General features: G+C 37.4%; 1 protein-coding gene across 6 annotated transcripts in view; it reads left to right on the top strand.

Moving 5' to 3' along the window:
• Positions 1-16,154, top strand: part of SDK1 (sidekick cell adhesion molecule 1) — a 1,233,278-nt gene that overhangs the window by 1,146,998 nt on the left and 70,126 nt on the right. For all 6 annotated transcript variants that reach the window (XM_074281198.1, XM_074281201.1, XM_074281200.1 and 3 more), the window contains 2 exons: positions 10,207-10,322; positions 13,812-13,998. In XM_074281198.1, the coding sequence (XP_074137299.1) occupies positions 10,207-10,322; positions 13,812-13,998 (303 nt within the window). The remainder of the gene's footprint in view (positions 1-10,206; positions 10,323-13,811; positions 13,999-16,154) is intronic.

Consider the following 16,154-nt stretch of genomic DNA (forward strand, 5'->3'; position numbering starts at 1 on the left):
TTATTTTCCAATTACTTTTTGGTCTATTTACCCTTAACTTCTTGTTGAATGTAGTTTTTATTGCATTGTGATCTAAGAAGAAGGCATTTACTATTTCTGCCTTCCTGCATTTAATTTTGAGATCATTATGTCCCAATATATGGTCAATTTTTGTATAGGTTATATGAACTGCTGAGGAGAAAGTATATTCCTTTCTATCACCATTCGGTTTTCTTCAAAGATCTATCATACCTAGTTTTTCTAATGTTCTATTTACCTCTTTAATTTCTTTCTTATTTGTTTTGTGGTTTGATTTATCTAATTCTGAGAGTGCAAGATTGAGATCTCCCACTATTATACTTTTGCTGTCTATTTCTTCTTGCAACTCTCTTAACTTTTCCTTTAGGAAGTTAGATGCTATACCACTTGGTGCATATATGTTTAGAATTGATATGGCTTCATTGTCTATGCTACCTTTTAGTAGGATATAGTTTCCTTCCTTATCTCTTTTAATTAGATCAGTTTCTGCTTTTGCTTGATCTGAGTTAAGAATGGCCACCCTGCTTTTTTGGCTTCCCTTTTCCTCTTCCCTCTTATAATGAGGTGAGAGAGAATTCTCTGAAAAACAAATATGTCAATTATTTACTCTTTGAGCCTACTCTGATGAGAGTAAGATTCACACAATGTTTCTCCCCCTCTCTAAATTCCCTCAGATGTGATAGATTTTCTATGGCTCTTCCTGGGATGTAGTTTCCCTCTTTTTATCTCTTCTTTCCCTTTCTCTGATACTATTCCCTTCCCTTTACTACTTCCCTTTTTTATGTTATATCAGTAAAATCAAATTATCCATGTGGACTTTCTGTATATCCACAACAAAGGTACAGTTCTCAAGAGTTCTGTTTACTTTTTTCTGCTTCTCTTGAGTCTTGTGGATGTAGATCAAATTTTTTGTTTAAGTCTGGTTTTTTTCTTAGAAACAAATGGAATTCCTCTGTTTCATTAAATGACCATCTTCTTCCATGGAAGAAAATGCTAAACTTAGCTGGGTAGTTTATTCTTGGTTGCAATCCTTGTTCCTTTGCCTTTCGGAATATCAGGTTCCAGGCCCTTCGATCCTTTAATGTGGAGGCAGCCAGATCTTGAGTGACCCTTATTGTGGCCCCTTGATATTTGAATTGTTTTTTCCTAGCTGCTTGCAATATTTTTTTCCTTAGTTTGGTAGTTCTGCAGCTTAGCCACTATGTTCCGTGGAGTTCTTTTTTTAGAATCTTTTTCAGAAGGTGTTCGATGAATTCTTTCAACGCCTATTTTCCCTTCTGTTTCTATTATCTCTGGACAGTTCTCTTTGATGATTTCCTGTAATAGAATTTAGGCTCTTTTTTTCATCATAATTTTCGGGAAATCCAATGATCCTCATATTATCTCTCCTAGATCTATTTTCCAGGTCTATAGATTTTCCCAGCAAATATTTGACGTTATTCTCCAGCTTTTCATTTTTTTTTTTTTTTGTTTTGTTTGACTGATTCTTGGTTTCTCAATGAATCATTCATTTCTATTTGTTTAGTCCTGATTTTTAATGAGTTATTTTCTTCATTCATATTTTTTAGTTCTTTTTGTATATGCCCAATTGAGTTTTTAAATGCATTATTTTGCTCTGTTGAATTTTTTTCAATTTCACTGGTTTTTTTTTTTTTTTTTTTTTTTTTTTTTTTTAGTGAGTTATTTTCTTTTTCCAAATCACAAATCCTACTTTCTTGGGAATTTTTTATCTTTTCCAATTCAAAAATCCTACTTTCCTGTGATTTGTTAACCTTTTCTAATTCACAAATTTTGTTTCCCTGCACCTCCTGTGAATTCTTTATTTTTTCCAACTCAAATTTCAGGACGTTGTTATTCTCTATCATAGCTTCTCTTTCCTTTTCCCCATTTTTCTTCTAACTCTCTTAACTTTTTAATAGTCTCTTCTAGGAGAGAGTTATGTGATAGGGGGCAGGTATCATTCCCCTTTAGTGTGCTATCTGGAGATTGTCTGCTGTTAGCCTCCTTGGGATTGGATACCCACTCTTTCTCAGTATAGAAGGTGTCAATCATTCTCTTCAGCTTCTTACTCATTGTTAACATTCTGTGGGGGTCTGCCCTTGGGTAAGAAATTTATCAGCTTCCTCCCACACCGGATGGATGAAGCAATCCTGTAACTGGTCTAAGAGAGAGCTCTGGGAAAGAGTCCCCCCCCTTTCCTCCCCGGAAATGACTCAGAGGTGGTGCCCAGTGAGGACCCCTCTGTGTGGCCTAGCAACTGCCCTGAGGTTTAAGGCTAAACAGTGAAAGCGTCACAAACCCAGACAAAGCCTCCTGTGGGGTCGTGGATATTAGCAGCTGATGTGAAAAGCCCCTGAGCTCAAATCGGAATTGTCTGCCTGGAAACCACGGTCCCTGCTGCAGAGGTTCTGCTGCCCTGGGAGTTCTGCTGCTCTGGGAATTTTGTTACTGAGAGAATTCAGGCTGAGCCCCGCACTATGTGGATTAGAGGCTGCCCCGGGCTGTATCCCCCGCTGTTCAGGTTCTTAACTGCCCCAAGGAGAAGCCCGGGACAGCAGAAGGCGGCTGCACAGCTGTGCTGAGATAGGTGTTAGGTCACTTCCGGATTGGGGTGGTTCTAGTATCTGGCTTTATATTTTAAAGTGGCTTGAAATTTCTCTTCTTAACTGCTGTTTTTTAAGCAGAGAAGAGCTATCAGCCTATGCCAGATTCCGCTATCTCAGTAGCTTCTCTGGTCCCAGAGCCCTCCCTAGCCTGTTTGTCACAATATGCTAGCCTCTAGTCCAACCCTGTCCGTGCTAATCTTTTTTTTTCCTCCCCTGGGAACCGACCTTTTCTGTTGAAATTCCAGATTCTTTTCAGCTGGTAAGTTGTGCTTCTAATCCTTATGGTTTTTATCAGTCCAGTGTTATTTTTGCGGCTGATTTAACTAGTTGGTATTGAGGAAAGAAGGGAGCTTACATATTCGCATGTATCTTCTCCGCCATCTTGGTTCCGCCCTTCCATAGTATTCTCAACAGACCATCATCAATCAGTGCTGAAGTCATTGACTTTATACCTCAGGTTGAAATCTAGATGAACTTCCAATTGAAGAAGAGATTTAGAATGTCATGAGGCTACTCTTACCTGGCAAAGTACTTGGTGCTGATTCTATTTCAGCTGAGATTTATAAGCCAAGCTCAAGCAAAAGCTGACATAAAATTTTTGGGTTATATGGCAAGAAGAGCAGGAAATATATTGTGCTATGACAATTATGGGATAGAGTAGGTGAGGTCTCTGTCTCAATTACCACAGAAATTCTTGACAGGGTCCTTTTTAATATGCTGATCCTTTGATGGTCATCTACTTGGGAGTCATTATGGATTCAGAAAGGGCCAAGGAATGCCTGATAATTCCAGGAGAAATGCCAAGATCAGAACAAGGGTTTATATGTAATGCTCATTGAATCTTACCAAGGCATTTGATAATGTCAATCATGAAAGCTTGTGGAAGATCATGCTAAATTTGGTTGCCTAGAGAAGTTGATCAGTATTGCATGTCAGTTTCATGACAGCATGCTTGCCTAAGTTCTGAGTGATGGACAAGGCTCTCACGTTTTCCCAACCACCATGCTTTTTAACATGTTGTTTTCAGCAATGTTGTTAAACATCTTCAGTGAGGATAAAAATGGCATCAAAGTCAGCTCTCCTACTAATAATAAATTATTTCACTTGGAAAGTCTACAAGGCAACACTAAAGTGGAAGGAGAGTAGGTGCATGACTAGTTCAAAGATAATTGTGCCTCAGTTCAGCATTGGAGCCTGAGATGCAACGGTGTATGTACCTATTATCTGCTACTGAAGCTAATTTTGGCCTGACAATTAACACCAAAAACAGAGATTCTCTACCAGCCAGCAGCACACCATTCTTAGGTGGAACCATCAATTACAATGAATGGAGAGATTTTGAATTCTGTGAAGAAGTTCGCTCACCTTGGTAGCATTCCTTCCAGGGATGTAAGCATAGTTGATGAGGCTGATGCACACTTTGCCAAAGGTAGCTTTGTGTTTGGGAAACTTTGAAGGAAACTGTGGGAGAGAAAAGGTATCAGGCTGCCTAACAAACTGAAATTCTTCAGAACCATTGTGCTGATGTTATTGTGGTATGCCCATGAAACCTGGACAGTCTACCACTTCCATGACAGGAAACAAAATCACTTCCATTTGAAGTATCTTAGGAAGATCCTGAAGATCACCTGACAAGATAACATGACAAACGTTTTGGTCCCTTCTAGAGCTGACCAGCTAAGTGTTCAAACTTATTATAGAGAGTGCAACTCCAATGGATTGGCTATGTTGTTCAAATCCCAAATGCATTTTTGCCAAAAGACAATTTTTTACAGAGAACTCACACAAGTATTCACATGAAGGTCAGAAGAAATGACACAAAGCCACTCCCAAGTGTTTGAAAAACTTTGGAACCAATTGTGAGACATGAGAGGTAAGAGCAAAGGATCACCCAGCATGGTGTGCCCACATCAAAGATGGTGCTGTGCTCTGTGAGCAAAGCAGAATTGTAGAAAAGTAGTTCTTCTCAAAAGAAATGTGAGATGTGCACGTTTGGAGAGGCATGAGGACCATTAGTGCCCAACTTGTTGTGGTGCCTTTCATACTCGCCGTACAAATCAGCCACAGTTGGACACACTGTGCCTTGTCCCCCACGTAGTGATGTCATTTTGAGCTTCTTCACACACAAAAGACAACAACCAACTGTAATACGCAGTGATCATTTGATTCAGTAGAGAAAAAGACTTTCAAATGATCTCTTCCAGCAAGATGTTCAGATAGAAATAGGTAACAGCAGGCAGATATAACTTTGTACACAGACCCTCTGATTATTAATATCAAATGAAGTAAAATCAGGCAGATGTATATCTGCCAAATTGTTTTTCACTATTATGGAGGATGTTCAATACTACATTCAAATAGAAGGTTTCCTCAATGATAGTGAAAGTCCTCTAGATTAGTGGTGTCAGGTTCAGAGAAAATAGAAGCCATGAAACTAGTATGTTAAGGAACTCCACAGTCCATATATTGACTTAGTTTTAAAATATAATATTAGCTATGTTTTATAATATTTTCATTATTTTGTTAAATATTTCCCTTTTTTACTTTAATTTTATTCAGATCACATATGGAATGTCATGGACTTTGTGCTACCATTAGACTTTGTGTTTGATACTTTGCTCTTGATGACCCTGTTTTCAGATGATATTATATCAAGTCTGGAGCATTACAGAGCCTCCTTAATGAAGTTAGCCTATGCCTATGTACATAGGAAAAATCAAGAATCCTAATTATGTAGATTGTCATTTTCAGTTGTTTGAATAACTTAAAGAACTTGTCCATCAATACTTATAAAATATTAATAATAACATCAATGTATTAGAAATTATAATATATAATCTCCAAAGTGAAATCACAAAATAAAACTATCAAAAATGACATTTTAATAAAGCACTTGAACCTTTGTACTTTTGTTCATGTATTTAATGGCATTTCTCTGGATCTTTCCCCACCCAAATTCTATCCACTCTACAAGGGACACATCTTCCATAAAATCTTTAAATAATCCCACAAACTAAAAGAGAGTTCTCTTTCTTTCTCTTTTCTTGCAGGATGTTTATATTGTGTTTTGTGATACTTATCACATTCTGTTTTGTATGTTTCTATGTCTTATTTCTCCTTAGATCATAAGCCCCTTGAAAGAAGGGACCTTGTCATTGTCTTTGTGTTTCTTATGATGTCTAGCATAGTGATTTATATATGTAGTAGTGGACACTAACTTTGCATGGGATGAATATATGATGGAATTACTTTTCATTTCTTCTATATTTTGAGATATTTGAGGAGGAGGAAGAAGATTGCTGGGGGGGGGGGGGGATAATGGAGAAGAGGGTTATATGAACAGAGAGTTCATTGTCTGTAAAATCCCTGATTAGAATAAGCACTGATAATAGCTGAGCTCCATTATTTCATATTACAGATGTAGCCATCCCTGAAGTACTAACAGTTTGGGTAACTATTTGTTGGCCTACCTCAGCTTGATATACCACATCCAACTTCACAGCTGAGACAATATTTTTATTTGGTGTGAAAAAGGAGAAGGCAAATGGCAATTTTCCCAACTTAAATTTCTTGTCCACTCTCTTGATAACCTCATTGTATAAACATGTACTTTATTTTTGAAAACCAGGATTCTTAGTTGGGAAATAAATATAAAACATAAGTATTTGATCCTTTTTTAGCAATTAAGATTCTCACCAGTGTCTGCTGCAGAAATTGTCCAACAACTAGCTAATATCCAAGAACCAACAAATGAACTAATCTTATATTAATTTCTATTTTCAACCAAATGATTTATCAATTCAACTTATGGCTGATTTCCTCACCAGAGGCTGTTAGTATACTAGAATGATTTGGGGTGAGGCTGGCAAAATACTAATACTAATACCCCAGCCTAGTCAAAACATATATAGGAAGAGGAGTTAGGAAGTCCAATAGGCCAGAGCAGGGTAACTACCACAAAGTTTGGGACATAAGCATTAATAGCTATATTCCTCCAACTATTTAGTAATTTTGGGTGGGGTAATTCTATGCCTCCCTCAAATTTAAGATTGCATGATGTGAGAAGTAGCTTTTTTTAAAGCAAAATTAGTTCCTCTTTCAATTCTGGGTATACTGTAACAGTGTTATTTCTGCAAAAATACAACGTTTACAAAACATTATTCATAGAATCATAGATTTAGAGCCAAAAGAGACTTCAGAATCCACCTAGCCCAATCCCTTCATTTAAGAAATGAATAAACGATACTTAGAAAAGTTAAGTTACTTGCCCAACTTCCTACAGTTAAGTATTAGATTCCAAATTTGAATCCAGGTCCTCTAACATTAAATCTATTACATTTACCATTGCACAATGCTGCCTTACAGGATCATTAAGTTCCCAAACTAGAATCTTCAATATGTGTCTCTGATTAACCTAGTCTTATGCCAGGAAAAATAGAGGCATTTAATAAATGATTATTGACTGAAAGCCTTGGCTAAAGTTTAGTGTAATAGGATCTTATAACATTATGATGGAATTTAGTTTTATTATATTAATAACATTATTGTGATGCCAAGTTTGTTGGGCAACATTATTCAGGATTTGTCTCTACTTGACAAGATTTCTTTTTTGTGTTAACCTGCTGCTAGGAGACAGGAATGACTTAAGGCCAAGATACTATAAGTAATGCTGCTCCTGGGATGGGCTCATCAACTGTGACATCAGGCATTCAGCTAAGGTCTCACTCTGCAACCTGAACGTTTTCATTTCACCTTGAAAAGTGGTTTTTGTGCTATCTCCAAATCAGCATATGTCAATGATTCTTGAACTGAGATGCTTTTAAAAAATTATTTCACGCATTTTAAAAAAGCATTTCAAGCTGATATGTGTTCCTTGCACAACAAATGTTAAGTCACTAGAACAAAGAGATTATGACTCATAGGATACTTTATCAATTCCAAACAAAACACAATTTACAACTGAACAAGGAGGGCATTTTGGAGCTGTAAATACTAGGTACCTTCTTTAGATTTCAGTTCTGCCTGTCTTCCTGTCAGGGTAGGAAAACAGCATTTTTCACAATAGGAAACCAGCAGTTCTCACAATCCAACTAATAAATCTCAAAGCTGACAATTTTTTTTTCTTTTTTATGCATATTTTTTTTCCCAACTTGTGCCATCATCCAAAAAAAATCCTTGTTGCTTGCCCCAGTTTTATGGCTCTGATTCAGCTGGGTGCTCCAGAGCTAGGAGCTCTCAGCTCAGAGGCAGTCCTGCTGGGACAGACACAGCTTGGAGATACACAGTAGGAGGTTTCTCCAAGATCATCTGTATATCCTTAAGAGCACCAGTGAGATGGAGTTCATTCCAACATCTCCAAAGAAGTCTGACTCTGGTATTCCTTACCCTAGACCCATCTCACACATTTGGTAGTGTCATTGAAGGGGAACTTTAGACAAAATAATGCGCAAACAGTTTTAACAGAGTACCCGGGTAATGGCCATGTTCAATTTTGCCTTTCACATTTTAATTGTACAACAGTAATTTTGCGATAGAGTTGCCGATGGCAAACATGCAAAAGACATTAACTTTATTTATGTTTTGGATTATTAATGTGGCTGTTAAAATTCCTCCAGTTAGTTTTGATTGAATTGTTTTTTTGTGCGATTCTGTTGTTTAATGGAGCGGTAAATAAGAATTTTTGATAATGAGCTTGAGCATCTGTCACAACAACCTGGCGCGGGTTATTAACATTTCCATTAACGGCAGGGTGGGCAGTGATAATATGGAAACCACACAGTTAGAACAAAATAAATAGTTGGTGTCAGGCTGAGTGGGTGTTAATTACTATTTTATTTTATAACCTGGGGGGGGGCACAAAAAACGAGTTGTGGGGGAAGATTGTGGGGAGAGAGTGACTTATGAAGGTCATTCTCTCCAGAGAAAGCCTCTCTAGAGAAACAGATAAGCAGGGCTATCTCCCCTGGCCAGTGAATGTTTTATCACTTCTATTTACAATCTATAAACAGGCACAGAATAAAAAGGCAGCCCTCATAGGCACTAAGGAAAGAGGCTGAAGGAGAAAGAGGAAGCATGGTAGTGCTTTCTGCCTTGCCTTTCTAGGGCCAGTCTTAGGAATGTTGGAGGGATGCTGAATTTTGCCTCTGGAAAGACACAAAAATGCAAAGAAAGATATTCAATTCCACTCTCATCAGTTGCTCAGCTCAGGAATGGATTTTGGGGGGACAAGAAGGAATGCTTTTGTGGGGTTTGGGTGGAAATAAAAATTACATGCAATCATGAATGGCAACAAGCAAATACAACCCAAAGTTGGAAGTAAAGTGTTTAGAATGGAACTTTGCCTGAATTGACAAAATATAATGAGAAAAAAATTCTTTAAAAACATAAATCCATTTATTTCCCATTCTGGGGTGATAAGCTTGTGCTTCAGAATGGTTGTGAGGTGATTTGTTCCTGATTCTCTTTCAGTCAATCACCTCTTCATTTTTTGCATAGGAAATTAAATCCTACCGTGTTTCCCCGATAATAAGACCTATCCTGAAAATAAGACACCCACATACTCTTTAATATTCCGCTAAAATAAGCCCTCCCCCGAAAATAAGCCCTATCGAACTTACTATGAAAACGGTCATCATGGTGATCCCCTGCGCTATATGCTGCGTAGCGGTACCTTCAGTAAGCAGCGCCGCCCTCCCCTCCCGGGTGAAACGCACGTCGCGCTCCGAGCTGCATCCAATCAGAGCTGCAGCAGTGAGCGCGTCATCCTCTTCTTCCCTGGTGATTTGCTTGCTGGCGCTACTGAGAGCAGCGCCGCGGAGTAGAGCTGAGACAGGACCATCTAAAAACTCGGTAAGTTCAGTAAGCGATGGAGAATAAAATAAGCACTCAGGGGGCATGATGGAGGCTAAAAGGGGCATGATGGAGGCTAAAATGGGCATGATGGAGGATAAAAGGGGCATGATGGAGGCTAAAATGGGCATGATGGAGGATAAAAGGGGCATGATGGAGGATAAAATAAGCCCTCCCCTGAAAATAAGCCCTCTGGTGTTTTTTAGTCCCAAAAAAATAATAAGACAGTGTCTTATTATCGGGGAAACACGGTAGTGACATAAACACAATGTTCCAGAGACCTCCTCCCCTAGGCTGGCAGAGTGGGCAGGTAGAAGAATGAATTTATCTTCAGAAATTAGAAATTGAAATTCCCCCCAGAGGGAAATTTCAAATGATTAGCTCTAAAGTCTGAAAGGAAATGAATTTGAAAGTTTGTTTCTACCACTGTCTTTCTGGAAACATAGTAGATTGGATTGTTTTGCATCCTGTGTGTCTTTTTTATCTAGAGAAAACTGAAAACATGGGCTTCAAAGAAATGGATACTTATGTTTATTCAGTCTGTTTTGTGAATTTATCTGAAATTTCTGTATGGGAGGACAAGATAGTTTCAGAACAGACTAGCTTGTTTGGCTTATATAGAAACCCAATAGGAATCCACACACACACATAAATGAATTAGTATCCTCCTTCTTGGTGCTTTGTTTGATTTCATTTCTCTTTTAATTCTCTTCATTTCTTGTTCTTTCTCTAGCACCAGCAATGGCTCCACAGAACATTCAAGTGAACCCTCTCACAGCAAGTCAGCTGGAAGTCACATGGAACCCACCCCCTGTGGAAAGTCAAAATGGGATTATACAAGGATACAAGGCAATATTTCTTTATGGCTTTAGTTGTGGTCCTTTGATTGTTCTTCCCACCCCCACTCAACCCTTCCAGAATGGTTATGTTCATTTCCTTTATCCCTAAATGATGTAAAAGATTATGGTGTTTGAACTCTGACCCTTGTTATATAGCTACAATCACCTTGGTTTACTATTTTTTGCTTGTTTTCTTGTCAACAAACAGGGATATAATACCATGATAAATCTATCCGCAGGAAGTTTTTCTTGTTGTTGTTACTGCTTTGTTTTCCTGTTAAAATTATAAAAGAAACTTCAGCCTGGGAAGCATTTTCTAGGTTATCCAAAGATCAGAATAAAATACTAGCCCCAAATAATCTATTTTGCTTCCATGGCGAGTTGTTCCTGTTGTGCGAATCCCCAAATGGATGCATTGAGGGTTCTAGAGAAGGGATCATGGCTACATGAAGGACTAGAAAAAGTAATCAATCTCATTCTAGATGTTCTGCTAACAAACTTTGTGACCTTTAACAAGTTCCATATTTCCTCATGTCCTTGGACTTCCTTTATAAAATGAGGAGCATTGACATACATCTAGTATTAAAGCCCTTTAATTTTGTGTTCACTAGATACTAAGTGGAATAAAGGAATGAAGTCCCTCCCCACCCACCATATAAACCAAGTAAACCAGAGCATTTGCTTAACATGGAGACAGGAAGATCAGAGTTCAAATTTGGCTTTAGACATTTACTAACTAGCTCTGTGACTCTGGATAAATCACTTCATCTCTTTCTGCCTCAGTTATTTCATCTGTAAAATAGGAATAATAATAGCTCCTATCTACTAAAGTCATTGTGAGGAACTTAAATAATATTTCTAAAGTGCTTTGCAAAGCTTAAAATGTGAAGCAAATCCTCACTATTGTTGTTGTTACTGTTATTTTTATTAGCTATTTCAGGTAGGAGAGAGAATTAATAAAGTTGTACCATTTCTAGGACTGCTTCCAGTCAGAGAATAAAAGATCCTTTTAGATCAACTTCTCTGGATCTGCTGAAAGTTTCAAGATTTTGACTTTAGGAAACAAATGCCTGAGCATTTTTTGCAGGAAAAAAAAAAAGAACTGAAAGAAACAAATTCTCCAGTTCTAGAATTAATGTCCTCTTCTGGTCCATTGGAGACTTAGTTTATCAGCCACAAGGATCTGTGGGCTACACTGCCCTAATGAATATTGGACCAATTAAATGTCCATTTAAAATGATTTTTGTAGATGTTTTATGAAAATTAATACCTTCTTCCATCACAGAGCTGTTAAGATGATTAATGAGGTAATGTACAACAAAGTACTTTGAGCTTTGTGTTTGGAGGAAAGGTGCTATTTATATATGTGCAGAATATGCTTCTAATTTCCTTAATGAGAAAGACATTGAACCTGAATATTGATCTTGAGTTAGAGAGCCTTATATTACAAAGGCACCCCATTTGGTCGGGTCACTGAGAAAGGGCTAGACTGCACTGCTCAGGTTAGGAATAAGCAATCCTAGTCTGATGCTTCTGCCTTGCCCTCATTCAGCAGGTCTGTATGCTAAGTAAGAAAAGCTAACCCAATAGGAACATTCTGGTACATCTGCTTGGCTGTTTTCTTTAGAGTACAGATAGCTGCTTTGATAATCTGGCTTGATTTTAAATCCATGAAGCCAAGGTGAAGCTTGGGATTGCCTTGCCTTCAAATATCTCGACTAGAATTGGCTAAGGGGAGACATTTTCTAGCCAATAGAGTCCATAGAGCACCATTGGCACTAGTTGTAGCAATATCCTCTCTGAACTTCCTTCCATAGGTGTTTTGTTTGATCATGATCAGATGAGAGCTGTAAAGAGGCAATGGTATGCAAGAGAAAGGCTGGAATCTTTCCCATTTTAATACTTGAACTTTGGTTCTTCATGGTTTTTTTGGTCTAAATTATTTTAAGAAAACTAATTGAAATGGGGATACCCTTTAACAAAAGATGAAGCTGAGAAAGAAGCTAGATATTTTACCCAAGATTAAAGAATTCAGGCAAAAGCTAAAAGACAATCCAAAAGAAGGGTCTGCCAACCACTTACATGTTTGAATGCTGGGCAGAAATAGGCCCCTTTTCTGGAAGAGATCATGGAAGAAGTTAATGCTAAAAAGCCTCTATTATATAAAGAAACAACAATCTCTTTTTAAGCCAGGTCTTTGTATCTCAAATATAACACTGTTGTTAAATTAAGTAAATGTGCATCTCCCATCAAAAAATTAATACCTGAGGTCAAAATGCCTTGTTCTTTAAATTAAGAAAAATCTCAAATTCTAAATTATTTAGAAATGTTAATAAACAATTTCCTTTAGTTCTATTGTTATGTCAACAATAAATTGCAGGAACTCAGAAATATTTTTATTGCCTCTAAAAATTTTAATTTTTAACTTAAAGATCTATTTTTTTTTCCGGAAAAGAAGAAAAACAGACTCCTTATAAAAATATGCACATAATTATGATTAGGCAAACAAATACCCACATTGTCTATGACCAAGAAATATATGTCTTAGTCTATAACATGAGCCCATTACCTCTGTTAGGAGGAGGGCAGCATGATTTGTTTTAGGTCTTCTAAAATCATGATTAGTCATTGTATTGATCAATGTTCTTGAGTCTTTTGAAATTGTTTGTCTTTATAGTGTTACCATTGTTGTAGTTATGTTCACTTAACTCTGCATCAATTCATTTAAGTCTTCACAGATTTTAAACTTAATTTTTCTTACAATTAATGAAAATCTACCTTTTCTACACCATACCTCCTATTCCCAGACACACATAGTGAAAAAGAAATGAAAGCAAAGTCCTTGGACAAATATGTAGTCTAGGAAAACAAATTTCCCCTATTGGTGATATCTAAAAAAAAATTGTTTCAATCTGTAGTCTGAGTCCAACATCTTCCTTAGGTGGTGGGTAACATGTTTTGGGATGAGTGTTCTTGCCTATTTTATGGTCATATGATCCCCTGACAACAGCTTCATCTCTGACTTGTTCATGTGTAGCTGAGTTTCTTCAAGGAGACATCCAGACCAGAATATTTCTCTGGTGCTGAGACCTTTCAATAGAATGGCACTGTCTTTCTTTATATTTCATTTTATTTGGAAATCAGTAATTCTCATGGCAAGACCTGGATACATATATTCAATAGTCCATATCCCTGTCCCTCTGTTATGAAGTGTAAAGCTTCAAAGTTAGGAAGACTTGGGTTCCAGTGGTGTCTCTGACATAGGCAGGCTGTGTAACCTCAGATAATTTCCTAAGACTATAACACCTAAAACATATGTTGATTTGCAATAGTATAAGGAGGTTCCTTATCAGGATTTTTTTTTATGCTAATGATATCATAGGTCTGGTTGAGGGGAGAGAAATGTGTAAGATTGACTTCCCTTTACTGTGAAAATGAGAGGCAGCTTAGGTCAGTCATCTCTTCACTCTTATTTACCCATTATTTCTCTCTCTAACAGATTTATTACTGGGAGGCAGGCAGTCGGAATGAAACAGAAAACATGAAGGTCCTTTTCCTCCCAGAAACCACAGTCAGGCTGAAAAACCTGACCAGTCACACAGAATACCTGGTCAGCATATCTGCCTTCAATGCAGCTGGAGATGGACCCAAGAGTGAACCCAGACAGGGGATAACACAGCAAGCTGGTAGGGGGACATTTTCCTTTTTGAAAAGCTTGGACAGGTCATTTGGAGGAGATAACCCTATCTCATCTTTGTGTGAATATGTGGGGTGGGGTTTTAGGTATGTTCATATAGCTTTGCAGATTAGTTTCCAAATCCATTATGGGGCAGGCACTGTGTACTTGTAATACTTAGGCAATTTTGAGAAGCTGGTAAGACATAAAGAAAGGATGTTTTGTGAATACTTAGCCTGTACCCCCATAGTTCTATAAGGAACCATACAACAAAATAAAACTATTAACACAAATACTTTGACCAATGCTATTTCCCAATAACATTCTTAATACATTATAACCAACCTATGCTGTAACATTGTCTCACTACTCTACTTTTTATAACTGATTTAAAAAGGTATTGAGAAATGTTGTTTCAAGACATTTATTTCTAATATTATTCCTATGGAACTAATTGCCTTTTTTATAATGTATATTTCTCCTCCTTTTTACAAAAGTGTTTTACTGATGCCATTCCCTTTTATACCATAGTCATTTCTGAATATGTTCCATCCTCACCAGTGAACTCTCTGGCAATTAAGAAAAACAGTTAAGCAAAACAAACTGACCCGATATTCATATCTGACAGTGTATATAGCACTCTAAATCTTTAGTTTCTATCTAACTCTCATATTTCTAATGAAAAACAAAAGATATGGAGCAACTAGGTGGCGCAGTGGATAGAGCAGCAGCCCTGAAATCAGGAGGACCCGAGTTCAAATCTGGTCTCAGACACTTAACACTTCCTGGCTGTGTGACCCTGGGCAAGTAAACTTAATTGGGGTCACTTAATCCCAATGCCTCAACAACAACAAAAAAAAGTAGAAAGTATTTTCATCAAATCAATTAAGGACCATAGGTAGGGTATCCCTGTTAGACAATCATGTTATTTATATTCTGACACAGTATGGTCCTGTATTCTCACCTGATCTCAGAGTATACCTTTTAGTTGTCTAAGAACTATATGTTTTCTAGATATTTAAGATCTATCTATTTTCTCTCAGTCATGTAGGAAACCTATATCCTCCAACTTCCCTGTTTTTTCATTTCAGTTTTTATGTTTGGACTATCACTTTCTCTCTGACTAAACTTCCATTTGCCTCATCTTCTGCTTCTTTTTTGCATCCAGTTTCCAGACAAAGACATGTATTTCCATTAATTCAAGCTAACCACTGTGGCCCGCCACTTCCTTGAAGACCCTGAATGATTCTTAATATTTCTACAGTTTAACATTAGAATCAATTTCTCTCTGTATGTGAGACTGTGTTCAGATATCTTGATCTAACTGTCTTATCCCTCCCCAGCTGTTTCCAGGGAAACCTGAACCCCCAGTTCTCTCAAAGTTGACAAAAATTTTATTTGTTCTGCAAATGCTATTCTAATTCACCCTCATTTGCTAATATGATCTTTATTTCTCTTCTCCATTTCCTTTCCCTCCCACAATCTCCCCAGTAGACTTAACTAAGATAATATGACCATTTGTCTATGTTTTAAAAAATTCAATCCAGGACAAATGTTCATTTGTATCCAAACTACAAAAGGTGACCATAAAATTGGAGGAAAGGTAAATGCATTTGGTTAGTCCTGGTTCACAATTTCCTACCTGTTTTCTTTTAGACTCTGGGCACTAACACTAGCATTTATTTTCATATCCGCCACATTAACTATTTTAGGGTCTGAATTACTCATTAGTTAAGTGTATAACTGATGCCAGAATCTGGACTCCAAAACGCCCTTTAAAGACCTATGAAGACCTTTCTGTATGAGCTGCTTTTGAGGGCTCCTTTAGCTAGCATCCCTGATCTTCAGCTTTAAAGTGTTCTGCGCTAGCTTCTGCCCTGACAATCCTAACTTCTCCCTTTGCATTAACTATTGGTTTGGGCAATGTCAGACTCCTTCTCCCTTCTTCCAATTTGACCTTTTAGCTTCTAAATAACAATAGCTTTGACTATAAGACTCTTCCTCATCTTAGGTATATCTAATGTACTTTTAAAAAAAGGAAGCTATGTGGCTCAGTAGATAAAGAACTAGAACTGGAATCAGGACAACCTAAGTTTAAGTCTGACCTTAGATACTTACTAGCTGTGTGACACTGTTTGCTTTAATCCACTGGGGAAGGAAATGGCA

The sequence above is a fragment of the Sminthopsis crassicaudata genome, chromosome 1 (genome assembly GCF_048593235.1).
Source record: "Sminthopsis crassicaudata isolate SCR6 chromosome 1, ASM4859323v1, whole genome shotgun sequence".
Taxonomy (NCBI): Eukaryota; Metazoa; Chordata; class Mammalia; order Dasyuromorphia; family Dasyuridae; genus Sminthopsis; species Sminthopsis crassicaudata.